This window comes from Rhineura floridana, chromosome 4, assembly GCF_030035675.1.
Source record: "Rhineura floridana isolate rRhiFlo1 chromosome 4, rRhiFlo1.hap2, whole genome shotgun sequence".
NCBI lineage: Eukaryota > Metazoa > Chordata > Lepidosauria > Squamata > Rhineuridae > Rhineura > Rhineura floridana.
Window position 1 is genome coordinate 17584774 of NC_084483.1, and position 16992 is coordinate 17601765.

Here is a 16992-nt window from a genome sequence, read left to right on the forward strand (position 1 = left end):
TCAGATTTGGTACCAAATTTTTCATTAATTTGCTTATTTGCTATCATTGTAAATAGGATATGTAGTGATTTTCTGCAGCTATTTTCAGATTTTTTTAAAAAAATCCATGTCTAATGGTGATACTAATATAGATATTTCCTTCAAGTTATTGATATTTCCTCTACTTTGTCAATATTTCCTGTCAAAAGTTTGATATTTATATAAATATTTTTTCTGAGGGGAGAAAAACAGATCAGTAAAAGCAGCAGCTAGTGGACAAAGAATGGACTTAAATCCAGACCAACCTGTAAGACTGATGGATTGCTTCGAACCAGCACCGGCCAACATATCCCATTCCTAGTGTATACTCAGTAAAACAGCTGAGGAACAGACAAAGTGACTACCTGGGGACAGGCCCTGGATAACATCACCAATACGCTTTTAGGCTCAGCAACAACAATGCATTACAGCACCATACGAATGTCAGATCTCTTCCTGTTTCTCTTCTGCCCAAATTACCACTTTCAGTTATCTCTCTACTCCTGTTGAAAGCAAAACCTTCCAGAAAACCAGGATACCTTCTCAGAGAACCTAACTGCAAATCAAAGACTAAGTTCAATCACAGTATAACATGATTATTTTCCATGAATGCACTGATTGCTCCTTTTTTGCTTCTCCCCACCAGCGAGCAGGAGCAACAAACCAGGATCCTTGCCTTAGCATTCCATCCAAACCAGGTATTATGGTTTGTTTCACTTCAAGCAAACTACAATCAAAAGCCAAGATTTATTCTTGGCTCACCCCTTGTGGTTTGAACAAAACAAACCACAATCCCTAGGTTTTTTTCTAAGTCTAGGATTGTGGTTGTTGCTCCCACTCACTAGCATGGAGGAGCAAGGCCGGAGCAATTTCCATGTTCACAGTGAACCATTAACCGTGTGCCTTCTGATGTTATGTGAATGCAGTCTATGTCACTAAATTAGGCACTTGCATTATTCTGTCCGGATCACATCCACTGAACACCTGGAATCTGCCTCTTTCCTCTGATCGCTCTCTTCTCTCACAAGAGTTCCTATGCAATAGTGGTGATTTGCCCTTTCTACCGATAATGTCACCCCAGTAAAAGGCAATAATCTAGAAGCTGGATGCCTTATAATAATGAGCTGTTGTGGACAAACTGAGTAGCAGGCCTACTATACTCAACAAAATAGAATATTTTGGTACTTTTAGGCTATGCTTAAGTTTAGGCTATGCTTAGAAGCTACTGTGATTATCACACACTGGACGTGTAAGTGTTACAGCACAGTAGGAAAAACTGACAGACCTCATTCACACAATCCAAGATATTCAGAAAAGCAAATGCCTGGGAAAACTGGCCTTTTTTCTAACCTTTGTCTATCATTGGAAGAACAGACCCAAATGGTTAAGTATATTGCTTACAGTAAATACCAGTGATGTTAGTCTAATGTTGAGGAACTAGCTACGCCTGTGAAAAAGGGAAGAGAATGGTTTGCCACTCAGAGAGTGATGCAATTGTTAAAAGAAAAATCACATTTAAAACACAAAACATCTGCTAAGAACTTTGATTATTCTTTTACAACAGCCATGCATGTCACTGCTTTCTCTGTTTTTCAGGTTAGATTCCACAGTCATCCAAAATGTGTAAATTAAAATAGTCTGTTAAGAAAACAGATAGCGTGTTCTCTTTAGCTTAGAAAGAAGGAGGGAGGGAGAGCTAAGGGAAATTGCTAGCAATCTCCAAAACTTAGCTCAGAACATTTTTTTTCAAATAGGCTAAACAACGACCAAAACAACACACACTGCAATGGAGAGGATTTTTTAAAAAATCAAAGGTATTCCAACAGAGAAACGGTATAACCACAGTTTTCTTCAAAGTTAACAATACTTATCTGATTTAATACTGTATTCATTTGGTTTTTATTTCACTTGAAATTGTCTACAATTCCTCCATTTTAGCACTTCAACTACCGAAACATTTTGGTTGTAGTTAAGTAACAGCAGATAACTGCAAAACACTAACCATATTTATCTTCTCTAACCATTCTCCAAAATACCATGAGCAAGGCAAAAGCTGGTAAGTGATGCATGTGGGGTTCCCAAGAGAAGTGCCCAACTTACAGAGACTGTCCTGGGCATTTGCACTCTGGGAACAACACAGAGAAAACTGCATCTGCTCAAGGTCCAAGTAAATCAATAACCTAATACTTTGTTTCATGTCATAGAATCATAGGATAATAGAATTGGAAGGGGCCTATAAGGCCATCAAGTTCAACCTCCTGCTCAATGCAAGAATCCAAATCAAAGCATTCCCGACAGATGGCTGTCCAGCTGCCTCTTGAATGCCTCCAGTGTCGGAGAGCCCACTATCTCTCTAGGTCAGCCTTTCCCAACCAGTGTGCCTCCATATGTTGATGGACCACAATTTCCATCTTTCCTGACCATTGGCAATGCTGGCTGAGGCTGATGGGAGTTGTGGTCCAACAACATCTGGAGGCACACTGGTTGGGAAAGGCTGTTCTAGGTAATTGGTTCCATTGTCGTATGGCTCTTAACAGTTAAGAAGTTTTTCCTGATGTTCAGTCAAAATCCGGCTTCCTGCAACTTGAGCCCATTATTCCATGTCCTGCACTCTGGGACGATCGAGAAGAGATCCCGGCCCTCCTCTGTGTGACAACCTTTCATGTACTTGAAGAGAACTATCATATCTCCTCTCAGTCTTCTCTTCTCCAGGATAACATGTCCTTGTCAGCAGGACTTAAGACTTTACTTACCGACCAGTATGTTGGCTTTCTCATCCACAGTATTAATATTTGCAGTTTGAGGTGCCCTGTGAAGTTTCCATCACTAACGTTCAAGATTCCTTCATGCAGTATTTACAAATACTTGTCACACCTTCTGTCCACACAGAAGGAATAGAAAAAGACTGAAACTCAATTCCCATCTGGCAAACACCCACGATCAGCATCAGCCACCTTTTTCTATACTATCTTCTATACATGCAAACTGCTCTCTCTGATTCAGAGACAAAGTAGCTGGCAGCAATTCTAGGAAGCCACATCGTCTGGCAGAAGCAGCCTGCCTTTCCACACAGAAAATGAACAAAAAACAGCCAGCATATAACAAGCAAACTGTCCATTAGCTCATAAAAGTTCAATAGAAACTCCTGCTCCTTGACAAGTCTTTGAAGTGATGCCTCTTGGACTGACTGGAAACCTATGTACAGGCATACCCCGCTTAACGTCACTTCAATTAACGTCATCTCGCTATAACATACATGCTCCATACGCCACCATACCCTGCTTAACGTACGCGTGCTTCGCAATTACGGACACTTATGGCATGACGCTGCTGCCATCTAGTGGCGATTGCCATGCAGTACATGCATAGATAATTGCTTCACTTTAAGTACATTTTCACTTTACATACACGCTCCAGTCCCATTGCATATGTTAAAGGGGGGTATGCCTGTATTAAGCAGTGTGTAAATTTCAGCAGAACTGAGTGGGGAACAGATGGGAGGACACAACTGCCTGAAAAAGTACCTCTTCATTCCCCTTCACTGATGCACCCCAGCAAAATCAGATTATTTGCAGTCTATTCTGTAGATGCCTAGATATGAAAGGTTTTAAAAATTAACCTCATCCAGGAGCTTCAGAGCCTTTCTTATCAACATTACAGGTGTGTATGTGTGTTATGTGCCTTCAAGCCGATTACGACTTATGGCGACCCTATGTATCAGTGACCTCCAATAGCATCTGTCATGAACCACCCCGTTCAGATCTTGTAAGTTCAGGTCTGTGGCTTCCTTTATGGAATCAATCCATCTCTTGTTTCGCCTTCCTCTTTTTCCACTCCCTTCTGTTTTTGCCAACATTATTGTCTGTTCTAGTGAATCATGTCTTCTCATGATGTGTCCAAAGTATGATAACCTCAGTTTCATCATTTTACCTTCTAATGAAAGTTCTGGTTTAATTTGTTCTGACACCCAATAGTCTTTTTCGTGGTCCATGGTATCCGCAAAGCTCTCCTCCAACACCACATTTCAAACAAGTTGATTTTTCTCTTATCCACTTTTTTCACTGTCCAACTTTCACATCCGTACATACAGATAGGGAATACCATAATCTGAATGATTCTGACTTTAGTGTTCAGTGATACATCTTTGCATTTGATGACCTTTTCTAGTTCTCTCATAGCTGCCCTCCCCAGTCCTAGCCTTCTTCTGATTTCTTGACTATTGTCTCTCATTTGACTGTGCCAAGGTATTGATAATCCTTGACAAGTTCAGTGTCCTCATTGTCAACTTTAAAGTTACATTAATCTTCTGTTGTCATTACTTTAGTCTTCTTGACGTTCAGCTGTAGTCCTGCTTTTGTGCTTTCCTCTTTAACTTTCATCAGCATTCATTTCAAATCATTACTGGTTTCTGCTAGTAGTATGGCACTGTCCGCGTATCTTAAATTACTGATATTTCTCCCTCCAGTTTTCACACCTCCTTCATCTTGGTCTAATCCCGCTTTCCATATGATATGTTCTGCATATAGATTAAACAAGTAGGATGATAAAATATACCCCTCTCTCACACCCTTTGCTATTGGGAAATGATTGCTTTCTTCATATTCTGTCCTTACAGTAGCCTCTTGTCCACAGTATAGGTTGCGCAACAGGACAGTCAGATGCTGTGGCACCCCCATTTCTTTTAAAGCATTCCATAGTTTTTCATGATCTACACAATCAAAGGCTTTGCTGTAATCTATAAAGCACAGGATGATTTCCTTCTGAAATTCCTTGCTCCGTTCCATTATCCAACGTATGTTTGCGATATGATCTCTGGTGCCTCTTCCCTTTCTAAATCCAGCTTGGATGTCTGGCATTTTTCGCTCCATATAAGGTAAGAGCCTTAGTTGTAGAATTTTAAGCATTACTTTACTTGCATGGGATATTAAGGCAATAGTTCGATAATTACTGCATTCCCTGGGATCCCCTTTCTTTGGAATTGGGATCTATATTGAACGCTTCCAGTCTGTGGGCCATTGTTTGTTTTCCATATTTGTTGACAAATTTTGTCAAAACTTGGATAGATTCAGTCTCAGTAGCTTGTAGCAACTCTGTTGGTATGCTATCTGTTCCTGGTGATTTGTTACTTCCAATATTTTAAGAGCAGCTTTCATCTCACATTCTAAAATTTCTGGTTCTTCATCATACGGTTCCTCCGTGAATGAATCTGTCATCCGTGCATCTCTTTTGTAGAGTTCTTCAGTGTATTGCTTCCATCTTCCTTTTATTTCATCTCAGTCAGTCAGTGTGTTCCCCTGTTGATTATTCAACATCCCTACTCTCGGTTTTAATTTCCCTTTGAATTCTCTAATCTTTTGGAATAGGGCTCTTGTTCTACCATTTTTGTTGTCCTCTTCTATTTCTATTCAATACCTATTGTAATAGTTCTCTTTGTCCCTATGTACTAGTCGCTGTATTGTTGCATTTAAGGTTCTGACCATGTTTCTGTCTCCTTTTGCTTTTGCTTTCCTTCTCTCTTAACCATTTTAAGTGTTTTGTCAGTCATCCATAGAGGTCTTTGTCTCTTTTAATTAGAGGTATTGTCTTTTTGCATTCTTACCTGTTAATGTCTCTGACTTCACTCCATAGTTCTTCTGGTTCTCTATCAGCTAGGTTTAAAGCCTCAAATCTGTTCCTTATTTGACCTTTACATTCTTCTGGGATGTAATTTAGATTGGCATTATGATTGGTTTGTTGTTGTTCTTTAGCTTTACTCTGATTTTCAATATTACCAGTTTATGATCTGTACTGCACTCTGCTCCTGTTCTTATTTTCACAGAAACTATGGAACTTCATCTTCTGCTTCCAATTATATAATCGATTTGATTCCTATATTGACCATTTGGTGATGTCCACATGTACAGTCATCCTTTCAGTTGCTCAAAAAAAGTATTTGCAAGAAACAAATTATTAGCTTCACAGAATTCAGTAAGTCTCTCTCCTGCTTCATTTCTATCTCCTAAGCCCCATTTCCCCACAATTCCTAGTTTTTCTCTGTTCCCTACTTTTGCATTCTAGTCCCCCATGATTATCAGAGCATGCTGTTTTGGTGTGTGATCAATTTCTTCCTCTACTTCTGCATAAAATCTCTCAATTATCTCTTCTTCTGCATTTGCTGTTGGAGCATAGACTCGTATGATGCTTATGTTGATATGTTTCCCGTTAAGTCTCATTGATACCACACACTCAGACCTTATAGCTTCTAACTGCTTTTGCTATATCACTTCTCACTATTAAAGCAACCCTATTTCTTGTTAATTTCTCATTTCCTGCTTAAAATATTTTGTAGTTGCCCGACTGAAAGAGTCCCATTCCCTTCCATTTTAATTCACTCACGCCAAGTACTGCAATGTTGATACATTCCATTTCTTGCTTGACAATTTCTAACTTTCCCTGGTTCATGCTTCTCACATTCCATGTTCCTATTGTGTACGTTGTACAACTCTGGACTCTCCTTTCGCATCTGTGTGCATCAGCCTCTGGGCTTCCTTTCAGGTTTGACCCAGTTGCATCATTAGTCACAGCAATACTCGTACTTGTCTGTTGTTCTTCCCCAGTAGCTTGATGAGTGCCATCTGACCTGAGGGTCTCATCTTCCAGCACTATCTCATGTTGCATTTTGGATAGTCTATTTATAGGGTTTTCATGGCAAAAGGTATTCAGATGTGGTTTACCATTGCCTTCCTCTGAGACTGGATGCATCTTGGTCTGGTGCCTCAGCTTTGACCATTCCGCCTTGAGTGACCCTGCTAGGAGACTTGGTCTAGACTCTTGAATGGCACTGCTCTCAGCTTCTTCAACACTCTCAAACCCCCTCACCATGTTAAGGTGTGCATCCTAGAGAGGGGCATTACAAGTACCAGTAGCAAGATTGATAAAGGCCTGACCTGCTTCTATGCAGAGAAAGGTCCTTGCAGATTCAAGTCCGTTGAGAGGTCATAGGATATAGTTTGGCCAAAATGGGGAGGGGGGAGTCATAAACTGTTCTATTCAAAGCTTCCAAGATCCCTTTAGAACTTAGGCATTTGAGTTCTTTCAGTTTGTGATATTTTATCTGTATTGCTTTTCCCATGGTCTCAGATCTGTCTAAATTTTTCCAGCCTAAAATGTACTTTGAAGATAATCTTCAATCTGCTGGTTTTCACTATTTAAATTAATTTTCAACTTTGATGTTTCAACTTGTACAACCACCAAGCCTCCTTATTATGGATATCAAGCTATTTGTCACCCTAAATAGAAACATGAATCAGATGGGGGGGGATGACGATTATGATTAAATTACTTCTGAACAAGTTTAACACAGTTTATTTTTCTTGGTTCCAGTTTGAGAAAGCTCTCTCAGGTATCTTTCACAAATTTGCTGAAATCTCCTTGAGCTAGTCACTATCTCCCTGGCTATCTTGGTTTCCAGAGTCATAATAAAGATACTTTTAATTTTAATTAGGATAATAATCTCTTTAATAATGTTCCAGAACTCTGCACACCTGCTCCTCCCAAATGGTGTCACCATTACAAGCAGAAAAGACACTATCAGAAAGGTGAGAGCGGTAGATAGTGCTTAAGAAACCTGTCATTTGGGAGAGTACCACTTATGCTACAGCAAGAAAAAGAATGACAAGTTAGGAGCCACTGTGACACCAGCAGCCAGCTGCAGACTGTGATGTCCCTATAGTTTGATAACTGTAAATATGGTAAATGCGGGTTTATTAAGCGATATATGGTAAGAGAATGTTGGATGATGATTGGCTCAGTGTTTGAATGGCTGAAGGTATAAATGAGAGGATGACAGTTGAGTCAGGGGAGTTGATGGAGAGAGGGAGTGGAGTTGAGTTCTGGGGAGAGGAGAGTTGTTGAGAGGAGTGATTGGCAGAGTTCTGAGGGAGGTTTGGATTATATTTGGCTGGTACTTAGACAGAATATATATGACTGGAAACATAAAAAGTGACACTAAATGAAACTATACGCTAGTTAAACATTCCTAAAGTAATCTTGTTATTTCCTGGTGTTATCAAATAAATACTTTTATTGGTTTACCAAAAGCCGGATCCTTGGCTGGGGATACACAGACCAGAAGAGAGGGCAGGGTAATTACCAAGGCTGGAGGGAAACAGTATCAAATAAATGGTGGCAGCGGTGAAGGGAGATATTGTGACATCGTCAAGTATCCAGAGCAACCCAGGATTGTATGCTTTATAGACAAAGATACAAGGGGGTTGTGGACAGCAAGGGCACCCAGACACAAAGTAACAATAAGCCATAAGTAGACTAAGGCGAAGTTTCTAGCAGTATTGTTTACAGGGAGTGGCTGGTGGTGCTGCCTAGCAGTGGGATCTTGTGAGATCTGTGCTAGAGTGTGTGAGAGAACAAAAAAAAAACCCGAGATCCTGACAGGTGGTGGCCCTGGTGGGAGTATCACAGGTAGAGCCAGCTGTGGGATCGTTACACAGACCACTCCTCTCCCTGTATCCCCTCTCGTTATTTGGATGCTTAACAATTCAGAAGACTAAAGAGCAAGCTGGCGCATTGTGCATGTTTCAACTGTCACATTTCAGCATTCAACTGAGTTTTTAAAGGCTCAAAAGACTTGCGGGGGGAAAGGCAAAAAAAGGTAAAGGAAGCAGATTCCATAGGGAGTTTGGGACAAAAGCCTTTTTTATGTGATAGCTGATTGATAGGCCTACAAACAAATCTGCGATAAGACTTCTAGTATCAGTGGCTATTGCTTCCCCCCAGTTCTCTAACAAACATGGCCACAAAGGTGGGCTACTACTGAATAAGACGAAAGATGGAAGAACAGGATACAGGAGAGTAGATAAGGTGAGGCAGAACTATCAAGGGATGGAGACAGGGAGGAAGAGACCAATGAAAAGAAAGGTGGCTGGGAAAGGGAGCTATGTCTGGCACTCACCCATCCATTCAGATCAGCCCCTCATTAATGATATTACATTTCCATATACATTCCAACCATTTCATGGGATCTTGCACATAAAACAGATAAAGATTTACAATTTAAGATTTCAAATCATAAAATTTAAGTCAGGGAAGTACTTACAAACCCTATGAAACTGGAACTAAGCTAAGGACTGATGTCAGAAATCATCTGATTAGGGGCCGATTCACTATATATTTACCCTGCACACAATCACAGGGACCCAGCACATTTTCACTTTCAAATACAAGAACCTAACCTATGGGTCAATTTCAGCTACACTACTGTCATCTGTTGGTGTTTCTGAGTGACTTCAAAGGCATTCATAACCAAAGTGACATTCTAATGCCGTTTTTAAACTTGCCTATTGTTATTTTTATACCAATTTTTTAGAGTAGCAAAATTAGTTGTTGCAAGTCTTAACTAATGAGTCAATCTGGTGTTTTCATTTCATGAAAACAGATGCATGTCTTACTGAAAAAAATTACAGATCACTAATGAGTCCCCATGAGGATTAAAGTAGTCACTAAGGAAGCAAATGTTAACTGCCAAAGAGAAAAACAAAAGGCTGAAATGCACTTAGAGTTATCAGCTCAACTATCTTCTTTTCCCACAGAAGGTATAAAATCTGCAGCAGAGCAGAAACAAGTGAACAGAAAATAAGCTTTGTTAAAATATGCCTTTTAATATATGAAAGACTTCTAGTATGGGTTGCAAAGTTAAAACATTTAATATAGGACAGCTGAACAGAAAAATGTGGACAACACAATGCAACCAAAGGAGTGAATGCCTGAATAAACAGAAGTACCTCTAGTTCAACTAGCGCTGCAGTCACTGCATCTGTTACAAGAGCCCCAGCCTGTAGCTTTTCAATTGCCTAGAAGACAGAAGTTTTAGGGTATAAATTTTGCCTCTTAAATGTTTACATACTAAATCTTCTACACAATAAGAGAATCACTTGGTCCTGAAATAATAATAATAAAATATTAAGACATGTGTTGGGCATGGGTGGGGAACCTGTGGTCCTCCATGTGTTGCTAGATTCCATCAGCCCCAGACAGCATGACCAATAGGCAAGAAGGAAGGAGCTGTAGTCCAGCAACATCTAGTAGGTTCCCCATCCCTTGAATAGAAAGCACTCTGAGAAGCAAATAGAGGAAAAGCAAACTTACTTTGCCATTCTTAAATTATGGAGCCACATAAAACTAAGAGCTCTAACCACATCATGAACATTCATACCACACATATTAGGATAGCTCTAGGACTGTAAAAATACCAAAGCTAACATATACACACACAGAAAAAAGGAATTTCCCCCATGAAACAGGAAGCAAAGCAGAAAGTTATTTTCTCATCATTGACTAATTATGAGTTTTTAGAGAAAGCATACTCTATTCCTAAAACAGATTCCCTCAGCAAACACCCTGGACTAACCTAGCACCACACTTTGGAAAATAAGATGTTGTAAGGCTTGCCTTCAGACTGGCTATTTGTCCAGGAGACAGCACATTCCAAGCACAGAAACTAAAACCAACTAAGACATTTCATGGAATAGGAGGGAGGTCCCACAGTGAACAACTTACACTGGTGTTGTTTGCATTGACTTCCGAGAGCACAGAACTCACATTTGAAGATGCCAGCTTTGAGACTGATTTACAGATTACCTCCTATCTCATTTCCTATTGTGATTTCTACAGGCTATTGAGTGTAGCCTCCTATCAATATCACACAAGGAGATATTCCCAATTGTTGTTCCCCAGTTTAAGAATTTTTTCCCTCCAAAGGATTCAAGAAAGCCAAAGCCAGAAGCAACACAAGATCCTACTTTAATTCAGAAAAAAAACATTTTAATGGCTAGGTCTAAGCAGGTTGTAAATAAAGCTTAGACTTTAAAATATTTAAAACAGATTATGTTGTAACAAAAATGAAGTTGAAACACAGTCCAACAAACAAGCAAGCTGGCTATTCTTTAGTGCAACACCATCTTGGTCAGATACTGTACTTAGCACATGAAGAGGAAAAATGAAGTTAAAATGGTTAAATAGTGCAACTCTATGCAACAAAGGGCAAGTACGAGTAGCGCTGTGACTAATGACACAGTTGGGTCAAAGCCAAAAGGAAGCCCAGAGGCTGATGCACACAGATGCGAGAGTCCAGAGTTGTACGACTCACACAATAGGAACATGGAATGTGAGAAGCATGAACCAGGAAAAGTTAGAAATTGTCAAGCAAGAAATGGAACATATCAACATTACAATACTTGGCGTGAGTGAATTAAAATGGACAGGAATGGGTCATTTTCAATTGGGCAACTACAAAACATATTATGCAGGACATGAGAAATTAAGAAGAAACAGGGTTGCTTTAATAGTGAGAAGTGATGTAGCAAAAGCAATTAGGAGCTATAACGCAAGGTCTGAGCAAGTGATATCTATGAGATTTAGCGGGAAACCTATTAACATAACCAACATCCAAGTACAACGGCAACCACAAAAGAGGAATAGGAGAGATTTTATGCAGAAATTGATCACACACCAAAACAAGATGTGCTGATAATCATGGGGGACTGGAATGCAAAAGTAGGGAACAGAGAAAAACTAGGACTTGCGGGACAATGGGGCTTAGGAGATAAAAATGAAGAAAACCTTATTGAATTCTGTGAAGCCAATAATTTGTTTCTTGCAAACTCATTTTTTGAGCAACTGAAAAGACAGTACACATGGACATCACCAAATGGTCAATATAGGAATCAAATTGATTATATAATTGGTAGCAGAAGATGGAGAAGTTCCATACTTTCTGCAAAAACAAGCCCAGGAGCACACTGTGGTACAGATCATGAACTGGTCGTATCAAAAATCAGAGTAAAGCTAAAGAACAACAACAAAGCAATCATAATGCCAAAATACAATTTAAATAACATCCCAGAAGAATATAAAGATCAAATAAGGAACAGGTTTGAGGCTTTAACCTTATTTGACAGAGAACCAGATGAATTATGGAGTGAACCCGGAGACGTTATCAGGGAAGAATGCAAAAAGATAATACATCTAGTTAAAAGAGAGAAAGACCTCTATGGATGACTGACAAAACATTTACAATGGTTAAGAGAGAAGGAAAGCAAAAGCAAAAGGAGACAGAAACATGGTCAGAACCTTAAATGCAACAATACAGCGACTAGTACATAGGGACAAAGAGAACTATTACAATAGGTATTGTATAGAAATAGAAGAAGACAACAAAAATGGTAGAACAAGAGCCCTATTCCAAAAGATTAGAGAATTCAAAGGGAAATTAAAACCGAGAGTAGGGATGTTGAATAATCAACAGGGGAACACACTGACTGACTGAGATGAAATAAAAGGAAGATGGAAGCAATACACTGAAGAACTCTACAAAAGAGATGCACGGATGACAGATTCATTCACGGAGGAACCGTATGATGAAGAACCAGAAATTTTAGAATGTGAGATGAAAGCTGCTCTTAAAATATTGGAAGTAACAAATCACCAGGAACAGATAGCATACCAACAGAGTTGCTACAAGCTACTGAGACTGAATCTATCCAAGTTTTGACAAAATTTGTCAACAAATATGGAAAACAAACAATGGCCCACAGACTGGAAGCGTTCAATATAGATCCCAATTCCAAAGAAAGGGGATCCCAGGGAATGCAGTAATTATCGAACTATTGCCTTAATATCCCATGCAAATAAAGTAATGCTCAAGATTCTACAAGTAAAGCTCTTACCTTATATGGAGCGAAAAATGCCAGACGTCCAAGCTGGATTTAGAAAGGGAAGAGGCACCAGAGATCATATCGCAAACATACGTTGGATAATGGAACGGAGCAAGGAATTTCAGAAGGAAATCATCCTGTGCTTTATAGATTACAGCAAAGCCTTTGATTGTGTAGATCATGAAAAACTATGGAATGCTTTAAAAGAAATGGGGGTGCCACAGCATCTGACTGTCCTGATGCGCAACCTATACTCTGGACAAGAGGCTACTGTAAGGACAGAATATGAAGAAAGCAATCATTTCCCAATAGCAAAGGGTGTGAGAGAGGGGTGTATTTTATCATCCTACTTGTTTAATCTATACGCAGAACATATCATATGGAAAGCGGGATTAGACCAAGATGAAGGAGGTGTGAAAACTGGAGGGAGAAATATCAGTAATTTAAGATACGCAGACAGTGCCATACTACTAGCAGAAACCAGTAATGATTTGAAATGAATGCTGATGAAAGTTAAAGAGGAAAGCACAAAAGCAGGACTACAGCTGAACGTCAAGAAGACTAAAGTAATAACAGAAGATTAATGTAACTTTAAAGTTGACAATGAGGGCATTGAACTTGTCAAGGCACAGTCATTAACCAAAAGGGAGACAATAGTAAAGAATTCAGAAGAAGGCTAGGACTGGGGAGGGCAGCTATGAGAGAACTAGAAAAGGTCCTCAAATGCAAAGATGTATCACTGAACACTAAAGTCAGGATCATTCAGATTATGGTATTCCCGATCTCTATGTATGGATGTGAAAGTTGGACATTGAAGGGGATAAGAGAAAAATCAACTCATTTGAAATATGGTGTTGCAGGAGAGCTTTGCGCATACCATGGACTGCGAAAAAGACAAATAATTAGGTGTTAGAACAAATTAAACCACAACTATCATTAGAAACTAAAATGATGAAACTGAGGTTACCATACTTTTGACACATAATGAGAAGACATGGTGCACTAGAAAAGACAATGTTGGGAAAAACAGAAGGGAGTAGAAAAAGAGGAAGGCCAAAGAAGAGGTGGATTGATGCCATAAAGGAAGCCACAGATGTGAACTTACAAGATCTGAACAGGGTGGTTTATGACAGATGCTACTGGAGGCGATTCATAGAGTCGCCATATGTCGTAATTGACTTGAAGGCACATAACAAATGCATGGCTACTCAGAAGTACGTCTCACTGAAATCAGTAGAAATTACTCCCACGAAGCATGTAGAGGATTATAGCCTAAGTAAAGCTAGTAAGGTGCAGTTTGAAAAGCCTAAGCTTATCAAAACCATCTTCCAGAACTGAAAAAATTAAGAAGAGCAGAAAGATCAAGACATTTCAAGGCACTGAAGCAGATGCCTTAGCGGGCCTAACACCATATTCTGGACTTTCAGCATGGCTCAAGCACTGTACAAGTAACATTAGTATTTCAATTTTTTTCTTGCATTTTTAGAAACACAACTCACCCAAATTCGCAAGTTAATTTAAAAATGTTCAAAGTTGCTGTCATGCTGATGAGATTTTTGCATTTACTATGTATATATTTACTATACATATATGTGCATGTGCATGTATGCACAGAGAGAAAATTAACTAGTCTTGTATTCAATCAGCTATGCATTTCAATTTCTGAACTTTGAGACAAAATGCATTCACATATCCCAAAATATTAAGCACATCATATCTATGAAGATTGAAAACCACGTTCCACTAAAAAAAGACACCAAATAAACCATGTTCCAAAACTCCTCTTAAAGGTAAAGTAAAAGTAAAAAGGTAAATAAAAGTACTTGCAACAAATCTAGCAAACTCTTACCTTCCGACAGGCTCTTTTGCACACATGCTTATATTCTTTGGCTTTGGATTCAGAATGATACCCTGCACCTAATATTAATGATGATTGGGCAGAGGGAGGGAATGAGGAGAGGGAGGGGGGAAAGAGGGGGGGAGGGGGAGAGAGAGAGAGAGGATTAAGTCCAGTAGTTCAACACCCCCTCTTAACTAGAGTTAACAGAACTAACATTTCCCCCAAAAATAAACTATAGTCCAACCGCTTCTGGTAAAAAAAATCTGCTAATGAGCATCCATCTCATTAACACCCCTTTATGCACACTACTGGCAGTGGGGGAACTGCCTCCACATGATGCAACCCCACACTACAGAAACATGAATGTGCACAATGCAACCTCAAGGACAAGGGCTGATCATGTAGGTCTTTGGCACTCGATCAGCAGCCTGCCACGCAGTGGAGTGCCAACTGCATGAGAAATACCCACACACAATGTTCACATGCCTACTGCTAAAGTGTGAGATTGCACAAGGCAGAAGCAGCTCCCACACTGTGGGACACGTGTGTAACAAGGGCCCAGTATAGTTTTTGTTTTTAAATGGGGAAGGTAACTGCTGGGGAAGTCTCAACTGTGCTTTTCACATGGCAGATTCCTCTGCCTCCCCTATGACAACTCACAAGCTCCAACCAAAAAAGGTGACAGAAATCTATATAGCTATGCGCATTTCCCCCTTCTCACTGGTGCCTAATTTTTTATTTTGTTCTTTCAAGAATTCAGATTCTGCTGTTTAATGCAGAAAATGTAAAAACAGATCAGCATACAAGGAGCACAGAAGTAATTTGGAATTTGTCACTATGTGCTCTACGTGGGGCTTCCCACAAGATGATTCAGAAACTTCAACTGGTCCACAATGCAGCAGCCAGATTACTGGCTGGGGTTCCTTTTAGAACTCACATAGCTCCTGTTCTAGAATAGTTGCATTGGTTGCCAGTTTGTTTCCAGGCCCAATTCAAGGTGTTCACGTTTGTGTGTAAAGCCATAAACAACTAAGGCCCCGAATATCTCAGAGACGGTCTCCTTCCCTAAGGGCCAACATCAGGCATGACTGGGCCCTTGGGCACCAGACTGCCCCAGGCCTGCAGCGCTTGCACACATGTCCCACCTACCTTGTCTCACATCATGTCACATAAATGACTGCATACATAGCAAGTATGCCTGCCATCAATCAAGATGGTGGCAGGGGCATGAGCCCCTTAAGGAAGGCTCAGCCACCATCTTAGTTGATGGCAGGCATGCACACACAGCATTTTCCGGGACAAGAGAGGTAGGTGGGACCTGATGCTGCCTCAGATTGTGAAATGGGAGCACTACCGTCCGGAGGGGCCTTCAGGGACCTCTCTGGGCTGCAGGGGCCCTTGGCCAGGGGCTGGCTCCAGCCCTAACTTCGCTATCGACCAGCCCTTCCCAACCAGTGTGCCTCCAGATGTTGCTGGACCACAACTCCCATCAGCCTCAGCCAGCATTGCCAATGGTCAGGAAGATGGGAGTTGTGGTACAACAACATCTGGAGGCACACTGGTTGGGAAACACTGCTATAGACCCTCTCAGGGGTTAAGATCAGCAGAGGGGCCTTCTTGGTAGTTCCTCTACCCTCAGACCTATTGATGAAGGGCAGGCAATTACTACTAATAGTAATTGTAATAATATTTCCATGAAATGGGGAGCCCCAGCTGACTAAGTATCTCTTCCCCAGACACAAAGCAGTACGCTAAAAGATGAGTTAAGATACAAGTTGTGAGCGTGAGGTGGGTGCAATGAACTCCTGGCCCTCAGGGAATGGGTTTGTTCCCTTGAAGCCACCTTGGCTGACCTGGAGAAGCTCAGAGAGACAGGCAGGTTGGAGAATGAGGCCTTCCAATGGGTATCTGGTTGGCCACTGTGAGAACTAAGTACTGGACAAGCAAACTCTTTTTATGTTCTTATGCACTGTGTTATTCTTTAGTAAAATATTTTTCATTCTACAAAGTGGTGCAGCTTCAGTTGTAAGCCCCAACTGACTATAGTGTATATTCACTAATAGGCAAAAACCCTTGCAGTTCAAGAACGTACCTGTAGCCCACAGATATTTCTATCAAACTTTTAAATGCAGGGAAACTGGGCAGCTATAGTGAATGCACCAGGTGAGCAGGAGACCTGAACTCCTCTCTGTGATATTGGACTACCCTACAAATTTGTCAAAATGTAAACACAATTTGGGTTGGTCTTTCACAGTCCAATCCACTCGCCGTGTAGTTTGGAAGCATTTGGTAACATGTGCCTCTGAGCATATGGTGAGTGGTGGCAACACCTGCCATCTCCAAAGAAGGAGAATTAAATTTTTGTATGTTTGTGGGTGTTCTTCTTACATTGCTTCTTTCCTGTGTTACTAATGTTTCTACAGAGAA

The 16992-nt window shown here is 40.4% G+C and overlaps 1 protein-coding gene across 9 annotated transcripts in view; it reads right to left on the reverse strand.

Moving 5' to 3' along the window:
* Positions 1–16992, reverse strand: part of TASP1 (taspase 1) — a 126283-nt gene that overhangs the window by 96546 nt on the left and 12745 nt on the right. For 8 of the 9 annotated variants that reach the window (XM_061622577.1, XM_061622571.1, XM_061622575.1 and 5 more), the window contains 2 exons: positions 14575–14642; positions 9795–9863 (listed from right to left, as the gene is read on the reverse strand). In XM_061622577.1, coding sequence (XP_061478561.1) covers positions 9795–9863; positions 14575–14642 — 137 coding nt within the window. The remainder of the gene's footprint in view (positions 1–9794; positions 9864–14574; positions 14643–16992) is intronic. The other variant, XM_061622580.1, reaches the window with a different exon arrangement.